Below are 18679 nucleotides of genomic sequence, written 5' to 3' on the forward strand. Positions count from 1 at the left end.
TTTCACAGCACTATTACTCGGGGAAACTTAATAACCTACTTACATCTCTCATTTTTAAAAAAAAGAGTTTTCATATTCGCATAAGTTGTTCGCCAGTGATTGCTCCATCTTCACAGTGTAAATGCCAAAGGCATAAAACAGAACATTCTGGTACATCCTCTGTGCTCTTGATATTATTATTACTTTTTAATGTGCAAGATGTTTTGGGGGTACTGCTAGGAGGGTTACGTTGGTTTAAAAATAAAACTAACCCCAAAATATTCCTGGGAAGCAGGACCTAACATTTGAGGAAAACGTACAGAGTTAAAAAGAATGTATTGCAGGCTATGCTATTGAGCCTGAAAGTGAGGAAATGGCAAGGCTGGAATGTTGACCCAACATGAATTTATTTTTTTGTTTGTTTTGTTTTGTTTTGGCTGAACCCAGGCCCCCTGCAGTGGAAGCGTGGAGTCCTAACCACTGGAATGCCAGGGAACTCCCCATTTCTTTTTTTTTAAATTGAAGTATAGTTAATTTACAATGTTGTGTCAGTTTCTGGTATACAGCAAAGTGATCAGTTATACATACATACATATATATATATATATATATATATATATATAGTTATTCAGAGTCTTTTCCATTATAGATTATTTATAAGATATTGAATATAGTTCCCTGTGCTATATAGCAGGTCCATCCTTGTTGTTTATCTATTTTATATATAGTGGTGTGTATCTGTTAATCCCAAACTCCTAATTTTCTTTAACAAGTTAGGGGTCGATTACCTACTAAATATCAGGCACTGTTCTAAGAGCTGGGGAAACAATAGTGAATAAAACAAAGTCCCTGCCCTCATGAGGATTCTATAAGTAGAGGCAGACCGTAAACACATACACGGTATCACGGCAGGCAGGGGAGAGCAGTAGGAGGGAAAGCAGAACAGAGCCACTCTTGCTCTGCAACCAGAGAGGGCTTGGTCAGAGAAAACCCTCTCCAAGGAGGGACAGCAGCAGAGAGTTGGGAAGCAAGTGACAGAGTGAGTCAGGAGAAGGAAGAATGTGCCAGACAGAGGCAACAACAAATGCAAAGGCCCTGAGGCAGGAGGAAACCGGGTATGTTCTAAAGACAGTAAAGAAGGCTAGAAAGGGGGTGGGGGGAAGGACTTAGGTGGGGAGAGGAGGGAGTGGGTGGACAGATCCTAGAGGGCACTAGGCCCCTCACAAGGAAGTTGGATTTCTGAACGGGATGGTGAGTTTGGGCCAGGGCAGTGAAATAACCTGACATACTTGAAAGGAACACTCTAACAGGGGTGAATGTGTAAGTGGTAGAAATAGGGAGGTTATTTACACCAAGGTAGTAGCAGAGAGGGTGGTAAAGAATAATTAGATCATGAATCTATTTTGAAAATAGAGCTAACTGAATACACGGATAAATCAAGAGATAAATCAAGACAACTCCAAGGTTTCTGGCTGTGCAATACTGTGCAATGCTGGGAGAAAGGCTAGGGGGAATTATGGGAATCAAGAGTTTGGTTTTGGATTTGTTACATTTGAGATACTTATTACTAGACGGCTGAAGAGGGCACACCTTTCCCAACTACGGTTCAGGTGGCCCAAGATATGAGACCCCAGAACCAAGAAAATACTAATTTATTACAAGGAATGACATAACCCACTACTTTCGTCCGTTAAAAAATTCACTGGTGGGCTTCCCTGGTGGCGCAGTGGTTGAGAGTCCGCCTGCCAATGCAGGGGACATGGGTTTGTGCCCCGGTCCGAGAAGATCCCACATGCCGCGGAGCGGCTGGGCCCGTGAGCCATGGCCGCTGAGCCCGCGCGTCCGGAGCCTGTGCTCCGCAACGTGAGAGGCCCGCGTACTGCAAAAAAAAAAAAAAAAAAAAAAAACTTCACTGGTAACTGCATGAAAAGTTTATGACATTAAATAAAATACAAGCCTTCTTAATCCCTCAGCATCTGTTAAAGAAGATCTGATGCATAATTCTGGGCAATTTCATAAGTGCTCATTTAAATTAATAACATTTAAGTTAGTGGGATATATAGTATCAAGCTACCACCTGTTCCAGGTCTTTATAACCAGAGCAGATTTGTCTTAAACACTGAAAATTAATTTTGAATACGGCCATAAGACTCCAGATTTTTATGTGAAGGCTAATTTTGTCAATCAATCAAAACCAAGCTGGAGATTATCTGAGATTTTTATACACATCAAGGAAAAATTTACAAATGAGATTGTCACAGATGGTTCCAGATGGGCTGTGATTGTGTAAGGAAATACCAAAAAGTTGATCATAATTTACGTGTTAGGGAAAAGACGGTGTTAAGAATATCATCTACAAATGATCACAGAGAGTCTTTCAGGAAGACCGAAAAGGCAACATATCAGTTTCCTTTGGTTTAAAAAAAAGGTCACTTTTTGCAGATGTCAACATGAAGAGAGCAGGACGATGGTTATGTTACCCTTAATGCACAAAAGAGTCAACTTAATGTGTTCCCAGAGCTCTCTGGGATTTCGGCACTTGGAGCACGTTTGTCCATAGAGACATTTTTTGCAAAATATGGAAAGATTCCCAGCCCTGCCTCCCAAAGTATTTAGCCCACAGTAAAGGAGAAACATTACCAGAGTAGCCCTGAGTTCCAGACCACTGTGAGTCCCTTTAGCTCCAGGACTGACCCTAGTTCTAGAGGAAGGGAAATGGGAAACAGGGAGGGATGCTGGCACTAAGGAGACTCAGTCAAATGACCTCTAAGTAAGGGGTCCAAAATTGACACCTGTTTACACTTCCTTCTAAAATCACTCCTGGTGATGACTGGCATGTGTCTAGTATTTTTATATTTTACGAACTCTCTCATATGATCATCAAAACACTTTTCTTCAGAAGGGAATAGTTTTAGGGACCATTCAATAACCACCTTGGGAAATAAGATCCTAAGACCTTGATTAATATTCCCAACAGTTGGTACATAGCCTTTGGAAATCTTGCTTCCCTTGCAAAACCGTAGGCCTGTTGGATTTGTTTGTTTGTTTGTTTTTTAAATCATTTCATTCCTTTAAACTGACCTTCTTCTAGAATATGTCAAAGATATTTATAAAAAGATAAATGACAGACTAGAGCTGAATTTACTGTCCAACTCCCTACCCCCCAAAAAACCAGAGGAAATAAAGTATACATTTGTTTTATGCTCTATCTTTTCTAGGAAAAATGGAAAGTCCTACCACCCCAATCTGGTCTGAAGGTTTCTGAATTCACATCTGAAATGCTACGATGGTCTGCTAGTCAAAGCAATGCAAAATAAATTCTAGCAGCTAAGGCTCCAATAGCTCCCCAGGGAAAACCAGTGGGCTCTTCACACCTTTACATCAATCTGAATTCCAGTGTAGTTAAAATTATATATAACAATAGAATTTGTCTACTTAAAAAATATATCAAACATATGTGAAATGGGTGTGTGTGTGTGTGTCTGTGTGTTTATTAACAAATGCTAACAAAATGTAGCTAAAGCCTATGAAACTAGGCTCAAATAGAAACCTTGGCTGTTTATTCCAGTTTTCTCTCCACAAACTAATAAGAGTTAAGAGAGATGGCAAGGCTTTCACTTGGAATCTCCCGGCTCCTGTTGCTTTGTCTCACCATCTTCAGCATTTTTAGCCTTTTTCTCATTGTGAGCAGAGCAGAGGCACTGGAACAATCCTCTTAACATTCCTGGAATGTAACAGGCACATCCTAGTACTTGGTACCAATAAAGCTCAGCTCTCACACGGCTCATGGAAGGGTTAAAAACAGAAAGTCCTACCCACTGGTTTGCTCTGATGTTCCTGGAGATATTGTCACTGGATGTATCCTCAGTAGAATTCTATTCAACACCTCTGTCTTTAAGTACAAAGCTGTAGGCTGTAGTAGCTTTAAGAAACATAAGTATCCCTTTTTTCTGCTGCACAGTATCTGTGTGTGAAATTCTCTAAAGGGGTTTAAGTATTTACCCTGAACACTATCAGACGGTTTCTGAAATTTTCCTTATCCAGTTGCAAAAACACTTCAAAGAGAATCATAAACACAGCCCTTTGTGCTTTCCATGCACATTCTGTTTCTGAGGCTTAAGCCTGAATTCTCTTGGAATTGTAAATTTCTTCCCAAAAAGACAGGATTCACAACACTTTTTTTTTTTCTTAATTCATTATTAAGTCTGCAGCAACAAAGGAAAAAACTGGAAAAATCTGAGAGAAATCCAGAAGGCAATCAAAGGCATCAAAACCTGTTCGAAATTCATTGTTAAATTATATGTACAATTTCCCCCCAGATATTTTACTCTTAATAGAATAATACGGAGGTGTGGAATTGGAGTAGGGATGGAAAGGGAGGCATATGGAAAGAACCAACCTTCAGTGAACACGTTTAAGGTAAGAAAAAATGTGAGCCGAGGGTTTTAAGCCACTATAGCTGAAAAGTGACTTTTTTCTTTTCTCCAAATTTCCGAAGCTAAGCAAACATAGAAGGTCCCAGAGCTCAGAGTCTGCATACACAATTTGAATTGTTGGGTGCTTGTGACTGTTTACCTGCCTCCAATCCGCGCTTCTCCTGAGCCACTCAGCACTGTACCAGTCAAAAAAGTGAAAAGGGAGTTTAAAATTTCATTTAAAATCACTCGACATTTCACACCAGATCCTAAATTACTATCATATACTTTGCTCCTATATCAGAAATGCTAACTCTGGAAAATGGAAGACAGGATTAATATTAGCAAATATAATTTAGTATATACATTAACGTTAAAGGGGAGAGACATATAAATGTAATATATATATATACACATACACACACACACACATATAAGTTGATGACTCCACCATTAATATGGACAAAAAATTAACATTTATATTTACATCACTTTCTTCCTCACACCCCCAAAAATCTTTAATCTTGGAAGAAAGTTTAAAATGAACTTAGCTAACTGAACTATAATTAAGATGGCAAAAACCAGTATACCTCGCGTATATTTCAGTATGTGAAAAAGCAGCCTTGTTCCTCTATTCAGTTACAAAGAATTTAATCTAAAGCACTGTGATGATAGCTTCATTAATCTCTCCAAAAACAAACAAACTGCTCCTCGGCTCAATCATTCCCCACCTTAGTGTAACCTATACTAAGAAGGGCTCAGCCAGACAGCAACGGACAGGCTCCATGGCCTGAGCTTTCCCAGATGATTTACACAGGCCAGAATGACAAGCTGAAAGGCATGACTCATCTTGAAATTAAACGATTACAACTAACTCCTAAAGGACAACTTTCACATTCTTAAGTATCTTTCTCTCTTAAAACTTTAACAACAAGAAACTGAACGGTATCAAATAAAACACCTACTCATTTTCCACATCTCTCTGCTCTCAGGTGCCAAATTTTAACATAAATGGGTAGAATTAAATGTAGCCGATAGCTTACCTAACATAATTATATGTTGTGTTTTACACTGTTTCAAAACGGATACATTAAAATAATCCAGTCTTGGCTCTGACCCACTAAAGTCAATAAAGGTTATTAAGGCCAACTGCCATGTAAATGCACTGCTATCCCAGCATGAGGACCTGTCAAGGCAGGAAATGCAATTCAAAACATTCAAAACGATCAGGATCTACCCTTGTCTTCTAGAAAAAAAAAAAAAAAGCAATGAAAAAAGAAGGAGGAAATTTCTCTCCAGTACAAAAATCATCCGTACTTCTGAAAATGTTTACTCTGGAAAGTATTCTAGAATATTCTATTGAATTATACCAAATTGATCTTTTTTTTTTTTAAGGTCAAAAGGAAATGAATAAATGTCATCAATTTAGAGGACATCACACCTAGCATTCTTTTCTGTATCACTGTGAATTCAATAGTGTTAAAACATTTTTATAGGTAAAATAAATGTCAGTTTTGCAAAGTGCGATACCAGACCCTAAGAGACAAATGGCCTATCCGTTGAATCTCTGGCTACAGCAAGACTTCCTCACCTCACAGGAGAGTTCGGCTTTTCATATTTTTTACCCAGAAAGCAAAGCCTGTACAGTTTCTTTTCAAATGGTAACTCTCTCTTATCCTGAACAGTCTCCCCATAATATGCTAAACTTGGATGTGGGGTGGTGGGCTGGTTTTAAAAAAGAATAAAACACAAATACAAATATTTGAATAGTGTTAGTGTCATAATACCTTCCTGAAGGGCAAAATGAGACGAAAGACTAGGCTAACTTCCTAGGTTATAAGAAAGGGTTCTGGGGGGCTTCCCTGGTGGCGCAGTGGTTAAGACTCCGCCTGCCAGTGCAGGGGACACGGGTTTGAGCCCTGGTCCGGGAAGATTCCACATGCCACGGAGCAGCTAAGCCCGTGCGCCACAACTACTGAGCCTGCGCTCTAGAGCCCGCAAGCCACAACTACTGAAGCCCGTGCGTCACAACTACTGAAGCCTGCGCACCTAGAGCCTGTGCTCCGCAACAAGAGAAGCCACCTCAATGAGAAGCCCTCACACCACAATGAAGAGTGGCCCCAGCTCGCCGCAACCAGAGAAAGCCTGTGTGCAGCAATGAAGACCCAACGCAGCCAAAAATGGATAAATAAATAAATTAATTTAAAAAAAAAAAGAAAAGAAAGGGTTTTGGTGCTCTGGGCTTAATGGCTCATAACTTCATGAGGTAATATTCAGGGAAAATGTGGTATTTTATCAGAATGTCATTCAAATATAAGGTTTAACATTTACATCACAAGAGCATGCCCAGAGTAAAACTATCCTCGGGGAGGGAAACGTTAAGAATAAACAGTGTGATAAAAAAAAATGTTGCTTGCTGGAACAGGGGATTGGCAGTGGAGGCTAGGGGAGTTTTAGAGACAGCTGATTAAACTTTTTAAAATATGTGACTGGTTATGACATGTGAAGCAATTACCATTAATGGAAGAAATGTGATTTCAAAGCTCATTTTCCGTTCTTCTTTTATATCCTACCTGAGACTACTCCTTTCCAACCACAAAGGAAAAAAATGAACACAAAGACAGAGAGGAATTACAACACAAGTCTCTTCCCTGGTATGAGGGCTGTCAAAGGTTGCTTTAATCACAAGCAAAAGGTGAAAAGTAATGTATATATTGCCCGAGGTTTTTTGTTTTATTTTCTCGCCAAAGGAGATCAATGCTATGTTGCAGAACAGACAAAATACATTAATTAGAGAAATCTTTCCACAACACACATGTGATTTTTACAATTCAAAACAGCATAACGATAAAGAAGAATCATTTGTCTAAAAGGATCATCATTTTGAGTCGTATATTCCCTGGAAGCAAAGTGAGTACATTCAGAAAGGCTGTTTGGCTTAGTCTAATTCTATAGAATCCAAATGTGCACCAAATACTGCACTTTTTATGTTAAATTGCTGTTGAATTTGTTAACCCACAACTGATTTCCTGTGTTATGGAATCTTGGAGATTACAGCTAACTTGAAGCAACAGGGATAATTCTGGACAGTTAATGGTGCATTTGTCTGCATTTTCCTGAAAGGCTTAGCATCTGGGGGCCTCAAACTGGTAGCTCAACATTGCCCCCTACTGCTCACAACTGAAAAAATATGAGGTGGGCCGGTACAAAGTAGGAATTTAACCAGCCAGTGCCAATTCCACCCAGAACACACAAATACCATATGGCACTGCACTAACAGCCACAGAACCGTAGACCTGCCCAATGATTATTCTCTTCTGTCTCTTCCAATAGCAAAAGTAAATTATTATGAATTTGCTAAAAGTCATTTAAAAAAAGGCTTGAAGCTGAAATTTAATTTAGAAGTGCCATTCCTTTTATCTTGGCCCAAACCTTCACTCTGCTGATAACAATCATCCTGAGACTTGCTGAGACACAGAGGCCATTGATTTCACTCAGAACACTTAGTAATGCCACACCAACTGCAAGGAAACTCGCTCTGGAGAATTCCCAAGACTGTTCTTCTTTTTAGTATTTTTACACAAGAGTTATAAAGGGAGACAGTCGATCTAATGTGCCATCACCGCCAAATTTAAAAATATATAAATAACTAAATAGTTTAAGTGAATTCATAATGAACATCACTGGTAAGCTCACAAAACCAAAGATTTCACTTAAAAAAAAAAAAAGCCCTTGAACAAAAAGCAATACAAAAACGTTAAAAAAAAATCAGTGAGTTTCTTTCTTATTTTGCCAACTCTAATTGTTTAATTGTTAGAGTTTGCCAGCTCTAATTCCAAGAATTGTCAAATTACAATCCCAAAGTCAAACTGATGTCTTAGTGTCAAGGTTCAGCAAGTAAAGAAGTTCTAACTCAGATGCAAACAAAACCAGAATTACACGGTGAAAAAGAAATTCCCTAAAAATGAAGCTGCCTTTATGTCTACATCCCATAAAAATGGAGCATACTCTACACAGGCTAATTTTAGGAACAGAACTAACTGAGGAAATTTCAGCAGGAACTTTTCATTACCTCCAAACCCAGTTTTACAATGCTCCACTTTGCACTGATTCAAGTCTTTGGAGAAATCCATTTCTGTGATACTGTTAGTACACTAAAAGGATTACAACATTCCTCCCCCCGACATATATTCATGAAAAGGCACGGTTTAAAGATTTAAGGAAATGTCTGAAAAGCAGAGACTTCTGGACTCTGACCCAGACTTTCAAACTGGGGCCCCTTCAGGGTTGTGACTTGATATTTTCATTATTATAAAAGAGGGATTAGCAATAACTACCCATTTTTGCAAATCAGTTCACTGTTTCTAGCACACCTCAAAGTCTGTGCAGTGGTACTCTCTCAAGAGTTCAGCAGGCTTTTATCACTTTTCCACTACATTCCAAACCTGACGATGTGGACGTAGAACAGTGAGGTGATACATGGCATGACCCTAGAGCCAGTCTTCCTGAGTTCTCATCCCTGCTCCCCAACTTAGTTGTATGAACTTGAGGAAGTCAGGTAAACCTTCTGTGCTTCAGTCTCCTCATGTGTAAAATGGGGGAAAAAATACCTACTTTATGGGGTTGTCATAAAAGTTAAATAAAATAGTGTCTGGTACTTAATAAGTATCACATAAGTATTTGCTATTATTACTATTGTTTTAATTTAGACTTACTCCAAGTGGCCTCAACCTGCCTTCTAGCTACATTTCCTACTACACATCCCCTGAATCCCGTGCTCTGATCACACTGTACTTCCCCACTCCTGATCTTGTTTTTACAGTTCCTGGGGCCTAATGCTTCTCTCTGAATGGCTTATCCGACCCTACTTCTCCCCACCCAAGGTCCCCAAAAGCCACATCTGCTGTTTCACAACTGTCCCAGCTCCAGTGCTCTGAATTTAATACTCCGGCCTCTGGACGGTGATTTTTTTTTTTTAATCTCTATTACAGGATTTCATTTTAGCTAATGCAACACCTGGCTATATTCATGCTTCTCTCCTTGTTAAACGGAATGTAGTGGTTAAGAGCACAAGCTACAAAGCCAGGCTGCCTGGGTTTCAATCTCGCTCTGCCACTTACTCCATGACCTTGGGCGAGGCACTTAATTTCTCTAGGGCTTGGTTTTCATGCCTATAAATTAAGGTTCATAACAGTTTCTGCAACTCACAGGACTGTTGTAAGAACTTTAAAAGTTAACACAGGGAAAACTCTTAGAATAGTGCCTGGTGCATATAAAAATGCAAATGAAGTTTAGGAGTTGTACCGTTCTCATCGTCGCTTCCCAGTGTATATCTAACACGGTGCCTTACATATCAGAAACGCTCAATAAAGGTTCACTGCACTGAACTAAGCTTGTACTGACAAAATCCTTGGCTGTCCCCACTACCTTCCCAAGAGTAACCTAACTCACTAATTTAGACATTTTTGTCTTTATTTTTTTTTAATTAAAGTATAGTTGATTTACAATGTTGTGTTAGTTTCAGGTGCACAGCGAAGTGATTCAGTTATACATATATATATAAATCTAGGGGCCCCTGGTGGCGCAGTGGTTAAGAATCCGCCTGCCAATGCTGGGGACACGGGTTCGAGCCCTGGTCCGGGAAGATCCCACATGCCGCGGAGCAACTAAGCCCGTGCGCCACAACTACTGAGCCTGCGCTCTAGAGCCCATGAGCCACAACTACTGAAGCCCATGCGCCTAGAGACCGTGCTCCGCAACAAGAGAAGCCACCGCAATGAGACTCCAGCGCACTGCAATGAAGAGTAGCCACTGCTCACCGCAACTAGAGAGAGCCCACGTGCAGCAACGAAGACCCAACACAGCCAAAAATAAAATAAATAAAATAAAATAAAAAATAAATCTATTCTTTTTCAGATTCTTTTCCATTACAGATTATAAGATACTGAATATAGTTCCCTGTGCTACACAGGTCTTTGTTGTTTATTTTATTTGTAGTAGCATGTATCTGTTAATCCCCAACTCCTCATTTATCCAGCCCCGCCTCCCCTTCCCCTTTGGAAACCGTAAGTTTGTTTTCCATGTCTGTGAGTCTATTTCTGTTTTGTAAATAAGTTCATTTGTATCATTTTTTTTTTAGATTCCACATATAAGCAATATCATATGATACCTGTCTTTCTCTTGCATTTACCCATGCAAATTAGGCAGCCGAGGATTGCCAGAGCACAACATCCCAGGAAATCCGGTCCCAGATACTTACCAGGCCTTCCATCTTCTTCCACAGCTCTTCCAGCTGAGTCATAGGTTGACACCACCAATCGGTGCACCTTTTGTATCGAGTGCCTTGAAACCAAAACTGTCTCAGCCACTCAAACTCGACCTGGGGATCATAAAGACAAAACTGTGGTTATAATGCCCCCATGATGGACCATCGAGGACAGTAAACTTCGTCACTCAGTTCTCCTCCAGTAACTTCACAGCCATAGGGTGAGAAAAGGTGAGAAAAGCTCAGCCTAACCAGTTCCCAATATAACTTGGAGTCTCCTGAGCCTTTTTGCAAGTCAGGAAGAGAGTAGTCTTAAAGCTTACTGAGGGCTTCCCTGGTGGCGCAGTGGTTGGGAGTCCGCCTGCCTATGCAGGGGACACGGGTTCGTGCCCCGGTCCGGGAAGATCCCACATGCCGTGGAGCGGCTGGGCCCGTGAGCCATGGCCGCTGAGCCTGTGCGTCCGGAGCCTGTGCTCCGCAACGGGAGAGGCCACAGCAGTGAGAGGCCCGCGTATCACAAAAAAAAAAAAAAAAAAAAGCTTACTGAGACAACCCAGGTCAGGCTGGGGAGGGGGTTTTCAGTCACATTCATCACTCGGACATGAGGAAACTATAAGTCAATCAACAACAAATCCTGAGATCCTAAAGTTTACAGCAGCCTGCACTGTGTAGGATGGGAAAGATATAATCAAACAAAATATGTTTTCATTAAATATCTTTCTTAAAGAACTAGTATTAAGAGCAAAACACAGCCACATATTAGAAGATATCAATTTTAAGTTTCTTAGATCTAAAATAAACAAAGAATTTACCCATGGGCCAGGAGGAGCTGGTGGTAACATCAACTCAGATAACTTGAACAATATAAAGTTAATTATGGCAGCATAAAACCTACAGAGCCATTTAAATTGTCACTTTCAGTTCAGTCAGGGCAAATGACAATAGGTAAAAAGAACAGTAAAGACACTAATAATTTATTTTCCTTCCTATGAACCTACTACGGTAAACTTCAAATATTTGCCTCCTTAGCATCATTCTATTCTAGCCAAACCCCATTATTCATTTGATAATCCATTCCCTTCCCCAGTCTCAGTCCATGTGGTCTGGGTAAAGCTCCAGCTCTTATACCAGGATTGGAACGTGCAACCCAATCTGAGCCAATCAGCCCACCACACTTCTCCTAGTCACATAACTGGGTTTGGGGGAAACAGGCATATGTTCAATCAGAATAAGTCTTGAGACTGTCAGAAGATACAGGAAGAGGATTCTTCAAACATTTTGCAGAATGGGAAGAACGGAGGCAACACAGTAGGAAGCAGCTGCAAGATGAACAGTTAAAAACCAGGTCCTGGTGGCATCAACTGACTCTTGATCAAGCTATTCCTGAAGCCCTTTCTGCTTAAACTAATTCGGGTTGAGTTTTCTGCTTCCTGCAATTGAAATAATCCCAATAGGTGTAGGTGAGAGGCTGAGTAAAGCTTTGAAAGAATAAGAAATTGTTTCCTATTTATGTTCTTTCACTCATCTCCAACTTGAAAATCAAATTTTACAATCAAAGTACAACTTCATTCATCCCAAAGCTCTTTCTACCTCTGTTGTCTAAAGAAATGTAGAGCTTTCACAGCTTAATGTTGAGTAAGGTTGGCTTTGCTAAGGTAATCATGTTCCATGTACAGGCACAGAGCTATTATAATCTTCACCTGTTACCACAAAGAATTTTTTTTGTTTGTTTATCCATATTGAACTTTCATGAGGCAAACAAAAGCAACTTGTGAAGATTTAGCAATGGTGAAAATGGCTCAAATAACTAATCTGAGGACACCAAGTCATATGAAAGGGTTTTAGTTTACATTAACTAAATGTTTGTTTGATATGTAGAACTGATTTCAGTTAAAGCTGTTTAAACAGAAAAAAAAAAGAGGAATGTAGACAATATTCAGACAATAGTTGCTAAACCTTATCTGCAGTATTAAAAGACAGTGGTTAACACAGGTAAACTTAACTGCTTTGAAAGGAAAATGAATACAAGTGTAGTTCAACTTCTCTTTAGATGCAGGTTTAACAACATTATTTGTTACAAGAAAAGAAGAGTTCTTTTTAATAGATTTCACATAAAATTTATTCACACTATAGGAACCTGTCAGCAAAGCATCAAGCCCTATGTTTGGGAGAGCTGAAAGGGTTTTTCTCTCTTTGGGCTGGTTTTTTCCATTATAAGAACAAAACGTATAAACCGTGGCAACCATGATATCCCAGGAAACAAAATAATTATCCTATGTAATTAGTTCATTCAGCCTTTAAAGGTACAATAGAGTCTGGATTTCAGTAAATGAAAACTCAGAAGCAAGGAGAGGGGCATACCTGGAAACTCTGCTGTTGGACAAGAGAGCAAAGAAAGACCCTGTCCATTTTAGTAAATAATAATGACTTTATCTTCCTCCTTAGATGCCCAACTATCTTTTGAAGCAGACAGTGTCATGGTTAAGAATAAGGGTTCTGGAGTCAGTTCAGATCTGGGCTCCACTACTGAATAGTTCTGTCATCTGTAAAATAAGGATAATTACATAATCACCACATAGGTTTGTGGTGAGGATTAAGTGGGTTAATAATGAACAGCCAACCATATGCCAGGCACTTGGTAGATACTAAGAAAACAGACCAAATGAGGCCACAAGGCCCACCACTTACTGTCCTCAAGAATCTCACAATCTTATGAAATCTTCTGAGCAAGAAAAGTTTTAACAATCATGTCAATTCATGCTCACCCCCGTTCCACTGAAGCCAGTCAGAAAAGTTCAACCCTGAAACTTATTTTCAGGGTTGAACAGAGTTTATTTTCAGGGGTGGAAGTACTGCCCATGAGATACAATCTTTGTGGGCATCAAACCCATTGGCATCTATTTTAATCAACTCCATAATCTGACTTTTTCACTTCAATGTTGTGGGCAAAAAATATTACAGGATATTCATCAAGTGCCACCTTCACCAGTGCTAACACTGCCAAGAGAAGCAGTTGCTTCCCTCCTTAAAATTAATTAAGGAAGCAAAAAGTATTTCCAGTTGCTTGATTCGGTTTGGGTTACCAAAAAAAAAAGGTGTGCACCCCTCCACCCCAAACTCTGGGGATGAGGAAGGAAAGCTGCAGCCGCAGGGTGGATGCTGCATGAAAACCAAAGGGTCAGGATTCAGAACAGAACAGAAGCTTTATTACTTCAAGGCTAAAAAGAATCACAGTCTCACCATACTGACTGACTGATAACATGATAGCCATGACAGGAGGAGGGTCTTCATCCCTTCTCTAGAGTGCAGTCCCTCCTGGGAGGCTCACAGCTTCCGGAACTCTCTTGAGGTGCTCTCAGGGCTCATGATGCTTTTAAAACAAACTCCCAGGTTTCAGACATGCACTTAATAGAAATTCACTATTATTCAATCTTTGGTGCAGTGACAATACAAAGATACCTAATGCCCACAGGATCAGAAGGCACACTGACAGCCTAGGGAGCTTGCAGGATCTTGAAGGGCCTTCTGAATCATCAAAGAAAAATGAACACACGTTCACAATAGTGTTAGTTACATAGCTGTGACCCAGAGAAACATCTCTAGAACCTTCCTATTTCACCTGCACCTGCCTTCTCCATGGAATAGTCAAAAAGCAAAAGGTCAGGGCTTCCCCGGTGGCGCAGTGGTTGAGAGTCTGCCTGCCAATGCAGGGGACACGGGTTCGAGCCCTGGTCTGGGGGGATCCCGCATGCTGCGGAGCAACTGGGCCCGTGAGCCACAATTGCTGAGCCTGCGCATCTGGAGCCTGTGCTCCTCAACAGGAGAGGCCGCGATAGTGAGAGGCCCGCGCACCGGGATGAAGAGTGGCCCCCGCTTGCCACAACTAGAGAAAGCCCTCGCACAGGAACGAAGACCCAACACAGCCAAAAATAAATTAATTAATTTAAAAAAGAAAAAGGTCGGGGCTTCCCTGGTGGCGCAGTGGTTGAGAGTCCGCCTGCCGATGCAGGGGACACGGGTTCGTGCCCCGGTCTGGGAAGATCCCACATGCCGCGGAGCGGCTAGGCCCGTGAGCCATGGCTGCTGGGCCTGCGCGTCCAGAGCCTGTGCTCCGCAACGGGAGAGGCCACAGCAGTGAGAAGCCCACGTAATGCAAAAAAAAAAAAAAAAAAAAAAGAAAAAGGTCAATCAAGGAAAGCTTTTCTCCTAGAAATGTCTAGAAAAAGTCTGAAGGGGAAGCACAAACAGAATCCACCCACCTATGTGAACCTTAGTCACTGGACACTTAGGCACTGGGGAGCAAAGTTTGTAAGATTCCAAAACTGTATTTCTGAGTCACCACAGCACTGTATAGTTGGAAATCATTTCCAACATTCTTACAGGTAAGCAAATGACACCTACTTTTGCCAAGTTAGTTTGGGTTCTTGATTTGGTCCCAGGTCAGCTTATGCATTTCCCTCAAGATGCCCATTGGGCATCATGCCCATCATGCCTATGTGGGAACATGCCCATTGGGGTCAGTGCTCACTGTAATAAATGAAATAGGTTTTTTCATGGAGAAAGACATTAGACCAGGAAGAGATGCTAAGGTCCAATCTACAAAGAGCTACCCAATGAATGCCCTTTCCCAGTAGCTGTAAGGAAGATGCAGGTCTGATCAGAACAAAATGAGAACCAAATGATGACATCAAATAGTACATTTTCCTAGGGGAAATATACTAGGTGACAAGACTGAATTCCATATTTTATGATTTTTAAGAAGGAAAACAGACTATTTTATAAACACAGAGGAAGGTTCTGCTTATACCTCACCAAAAATCTTTTTAAGCATCTTAAATTGGAAAAAAAAAAAATCTTCTTAAGGTACTCAGTTCCAATCTCCAAAGTCCCCAAATTGTTTAGCTAGAAACTATCTAAGACAAGGAAAATCAACCACTTCTAAACCGACACAGCCCAGAAGTCTGCAGACATGAAACCAAGGGCTTCATGCTATAGTTAGTCCAGCAAAGGCACATGGCCTTTAAGAAAGAGGAAAGCAAACAATAAGAACCGTGGAAAGGATTATAGACATTTGTGCTCACATTCAACAACAGAACCCAGAAAAGCATGAGCGTGCCAACTTGCATGGCAAAAGGAGAGTATCTGATGATGTGCCCTGACATATGGAATTCATTCTGAAAGTAAGAAGATGACCTTGAAGAATCAAAGACTGGGGGATTAGAGAAGACGGGCACACATGTTACTCAGATTCAAGACCTCTCTATTCAAGCCGAGGAGCAGCTCATAAGATAAGTAAATATCTTTTTAAAGATATTACATGGCATTGTGGGAACACTGTTCTCCTCTGCTCAGACCCCCTCAATGGCTCCCTATTACCCGCAGAGTAAAAAGGAAAGTCCTTGTCCTTACAGACACCTCCAACGACTGATACAATCTGCGGCTCCCCATCCCCTCACACCACCTCCGTGACCTCATCTCCTGTAACTAACAGCCTCACTCCCACCACTCACAGCGGACCGTCCCTGAACTAGTCCATGAACACCAGGCATTCTCCCACCCGCACGGCCCTTGCAGTGGTGTCTCCCTCAGACTGAAACGCTGTTCCCCAGATAACCACATGGCTCCTTTCCTCAACCTCCTTCAAGTCTCTGCTCAAAGGACATCTTGTCAGCGGGAGTGTTCTCTGCTTCTCTCAATCGCCACTACCTTGCCCTGTTTGGTTCTTCCTGTACCACTTATCAACTTCTAACATACCATATAATAAACTGATGTAGTGTGTTTATTATTTATTGTCATCTCCCTGCACTAGAATGTCTATTTTATTTACCAACATATCTGAAAGCACCCAGAAAGAGTGCTTTGCGTGTGCTCAGCAATTATTTGAGATGACTGAGAACATTTTTGTATTCCAATTCTCCACCAATCCTTCTAATTATATCAAAGAAAAATTCTTTGATTGATGATAATCTTCAAAGATTCTCTACCACTTGGTAATCTCTTTTTGACTTTCAATATTTGTTTGTTTGTTTTGAGGTATTATTTACCCAGCATAAAATTCACCCATTTTCAGTGTAGAATTCAATGACTTTTAGAAAGTGTAGGAAGTTGCACACTAATCTTCCTTCTTAACATGAAGAATAGAGACTGTAGGCTCAGAACCTTCTCCAGCCAAAAGCATCTGCCGGAATAGTATAACATTGCTGTTTTCACAGGCTAGAGTTTTCTGGTTACTTTTTCTTTTGGCTAGTGATACCAGCTTTCCACTTAAAGGTGGTAATATAAAGCTTCCTTTTTAAAAAATTTTATTTACATAAAAATGAGTTGATTCTTTTAAAAGTATTGAAGAGATAACAATATATGTAGTCCAAAGACACAGCAAAAATTGAAAACGTATTAATGAAACTAACAAAGTTTTTGAAACACTGACTCATGGGATCCAGACATGCTGGTCCCACAGACTGCAGAACTGCTACTAATTTCCTGAACAAAAGGCAAGGCTCCCAGGGTCTACCTGCTCCAAGGATCCACCTTCAGTTTCAATCAGTCCTTGCTGGAAGATTATCCTTCATGGGTCTCTTGTTTGTGTTTCTACATGTCTTGCCCTTTGCTTCTTCACACTCTCATTGCAAGGACGTCTTTATAGTGAACACGCTTGCAAGATAGAGTTTCTCCCTCCAGAATAAAGGGTAGTATTGCTAAAAGACTTGGAGGATAAAGCTGTGTCTTGATCTGGAGCAAACGACAGACATGCCTACTGCCCATCATGGAAGAGTCGGGTTACCTCAGCTCAGGCTCCTCTTCTAGAACACAACCCCTCCAAGTGCACATGCTATCCAGCCCACTGTGCGTTACCTTGTGGAAACAGAGGCTTGGAGACCTGGCACAAAAATGCTGATGCCCTGGCTACTGCTATTGTAAGTAATGAACCATCCTTTGTCTCTTACAATCATAGCAAACTGTGGCCGAATAACTTGTTAGCTAGCAAGTAGGAGAGAATTTTCACAGTTCTTGAAAGTCCTTACCTCGTTGTGGATTTCTTCTCCGTGTTTCAAAACCACTGGCTCCAAGGATTTCAAAGAGACTTCACCATTGTCTGCCTCATCACGGATATTCTGCAGGGCCAACTGGCAGCGCTGTAAGATGTAATCCAAGGTCCCCGTCGAGCACTGCAGAGATAGAATCAGCCACCGAGATGGTAAGCAAACTCCAAGGTTACCATCCCTCTCTTCCTAGGACGTCTGTCCCCTTCCCGGACCTGTCGCCCTCACAGGTCAGCCTATGCTCCTCAACTTAAGAATGACTCTATTTGTAGTTTTTTAAGGAAACTCCATACTGTTCTCCATAGTGGCTGTACCAATTATGACCCAGCAATCCCACTACTGGGCATATACCCTGAGAAAACCATAATTCAAAAAGAGTCATGTACCAAAATGTTCATTGCAGCTCTATTTACAATAGCCCAGAGATGGAAACAACCTAAGTGTCCACCATCAGACGAATGGATAAAGAAGATGTGGCACATATATACAATGGAATATTACTCAGCCATAAGAAGAAACGAAATTGAGCTATTTGTAGTGAGGTGGATGGACCTAGGGTCTGTCATACAGAGTGAAGTAAGTCAGAAAGAGAAAGACAATACGGTATTTGTATGCTAACACATATATATGGAATTTAAGAAAAAAAAAGTCATGAAGAACCTAGGGGTAAGACAGGAATAAAGACACAGACCTACTAGAGAATGGACTTGAGGATATGGGGAGGGGGGAAGGGTAAGCTGTGACAAAGCGAGAGAGTGGCATGGACATATATACACTACCAAACGTAAGGTAGATAGCTAGTGGGAAGCAGCTGCATAGCACAGGGAGATCAGCTCGGTGCTTTGTGACCAACTAGAGGGATGGGATAGGGAGGATGGGAGGGAGGGAGACTCAAGAGGGAAGAGATATGGGGACATATGTATATGTATAACTGATTCACTTTGTTATAAAGCAGAAACTAACACACCATTATAAAGCAA

At 40.9% G+C, this 18679-nt stretch overlaps 1 protein-coding gene across 9 annotated transcripts in view; it reads right to left on the reverse strand.

Moving 5' to 3' along the window:
• FTO (FTO alpha-ketoglutarate dependent dioxygenase) overlaps nucleotides 1-18679 on the reverse strand; it is a gene marked incomplete at its 5' end in the record, with an annotated part of 363984 nt that overhangs the window by 189413 nt on the left and 155892 nt on the right. For 7 of the 9 annotated variants that reach the window (XM_079723148.1, XM_079723150.1, XM_079723153.1 and 4 more), the window contains 2 exons: nucleotides 10654-10773; nucleotides 17682-17825. In XM_079723148.1, the coding sequence (XP_079579274.1) occupies nucleotides 10654-10773; nucleotides 17682-17825 (264 nt within the window). The remainder of the gene's footprint in view (nucleotides 1-10653; nucleotides 10774-17681; nucleotides 17826-18679) is intronic. The other 2 variants (XM_079723154.1, XM_079723152.1) reach the window with 1 other exon arrangement.

This window comes from Hyperoodon ampullatus (assembly GCF_949752795.1).
Source record: "Hyperoodon ampullatus genome assembly, chromosome: 18".
NCBI classification, from domain to species: Eukaryota; Metazoa; Chordata; class Mammalia; order Artiodactyla; family Ziphiidae; genus Hyperoodon; species Hyperoodon ampullatus.